Source organism: Plasmopara halstedii (genome assembly GCF_900000015.1).
Source record: "Plasmopara halstedii genome assembly, contig: Scaffold_525, whole genome shotgun sequence".
Classification (NCBI taxonomy): Eukaryota; Oomycota; class Peronosporomycetes; order Peronosporales; family Peronosporaceae; genus Plasmopara; species Plasmopara halstedii.
The window spans coordinates 848,312-849,882 of record NW_020187445.1 but is presented as its reverse complement, the minus strand read 5'-3'; the positions used below and the strand labels follow the sequence as shown (position 1 = coordinate 849,882).

Here is a 1,571-nt window from a genome sequence, read left to right as displayed (position 1 = left end):
TGCTGGCAGTCCATGAGTTTGGACTTTGTGTTTGGCCTGCCGAAAGATTCGGCGGGCAGCACGGGTGACGTGGTGTTCGTCAACCGGTCGAGCAAGATGGCTCATTTGGCGGCGGTGCCAGACACGATCGACGGAGTCGGTACAGCAACGCTGTTTGTCGATCGTGATTTTCGACAACATGAACTCCCAGAGTCGATTGTCTCTGATAGAGACCCCTGTTTCACGGGAAACTTTTGGTCGACTATCTTCAATGTACTCGGCATCAAATTAGGTATGTCGACAGCGGATCATCCGCAGACCGATGGTCAAACCGAAAGATGAATCGCGTCATCGAAGACGTTGTTTGCAGCGTCTGCGCTGAGACGCCGAGGCGCTGGAGCGCCATGTTACCACTCGTAGAGCTCGCGCTGAACAATGCAGTTCATTCGTCTACCAGCTACACACCGTTCTACGTGAATGGGCTAGTTCACCCTCGCGTCCCGCTGACGCCGCCTTCCCATGACTCAGGGCTTGGTGGGGGAGGAATAGCCGAACGGCTAGCTGATGTCAGCCCCCTCACTATCCGCAAGGAAGTCGATGACTTCTTGTCTACCAGACTGAGTGTCCTACGACACGTTCGCGATGTGATGGACTGAAAGCCAAGACCTGCAGAAAGAATTTGCAGATGAAAATGGAAGAGGCAAAGTGGAAAGCTTTAAGGTCGGAGACCTGGTTTTATTAATTTCTAAAAACCTGCCTACGCATGCAGCCTCTGCTATCTTCCGGACGAAGCTTCGTCCACAGTTTATTGGACCGTTTAAGGTTGTGGCCAAGCGGGGCCTAGCGTAAACACTAAACCATCCCAAACGAATGCACACCCACCCGATGTTTTACGTGGGTTTGCTCAAGCCGTATCGGGATCCGGCGGATGTGAACGCGGAAGCGTTGGCGCCTGAGCGGATCCCATGGACCATTGGCCACCCAGAAACTGAACCAGCAACTGGTTCTCAGCACGGAGTGCAAGAACCTCCATCTCCAATGGAGCCAAGCGCCCCACCGTTGCCTGCAGCGACGCGTTCGCCTTCTCCACGGCTAGGAGTCGCTCCGAAAAAGCGCGGTAGTTCTCAAGGCGAGGCAGCCGGCGCACGACACGATCCAAATCATCAAGAGCTTCCACACAGCGACATGCCACTTCAGCATGACGCTCGGCGGAGCTCCGGTCACGAAGGATCTCATCATCAAGGGCTTGAAGAGACCGACAGCGGTCGACCCGGTCGTCACCACCCGCCATCGACTCTTCTCGATGAGAATGGTGACGTCCACTATCACGTGGAATGTCTTGTGAGATGACGTCGTCACTAGGGTCAGACCCAGTATCTGGTGAAGTGGCGAAGATATCCCGACTCCGAAAACTCGTGGGAGTTTGAGACGCCACTTTGGCAAGATTGCCCAGACGCCGTGGACGCTTTCGATCAGAAAGATCAGGACGTCCCGCGTCATCAGACGCCCCGCGCTTCACGGCAATAGCCAGGGAGGTAGAAGAGTCATGAGCTGAGCTCAAGCGGTGGTCCTGATCTAGGGCGACAATCGAG

General features: G+C 55.1%; 1 protein-coding gene across 1 annotated transcript; it reads right to left on the bottom strand.

The window, feature by feature from the left end:
• Positions 1–883: 883 nt before the first annotated feature.
• On the bottom strand, positions 884–1,270 carry PHALS_10800 (uncharacterized protein; the record flags this gene model as incomplete). Its single annotated transcript, XM_024726291.1, has 1 exon — positions 884–1,270. The coding sequence occupies one exon, from the start codon at positions 1,268–1,270 to the stop codon at positions 884–886; it is 387 nt and encodes a 128-aa protein (XP_024576983.1).
• Positions 1,271–1,571: the final 301 nt, after the last annotated feature.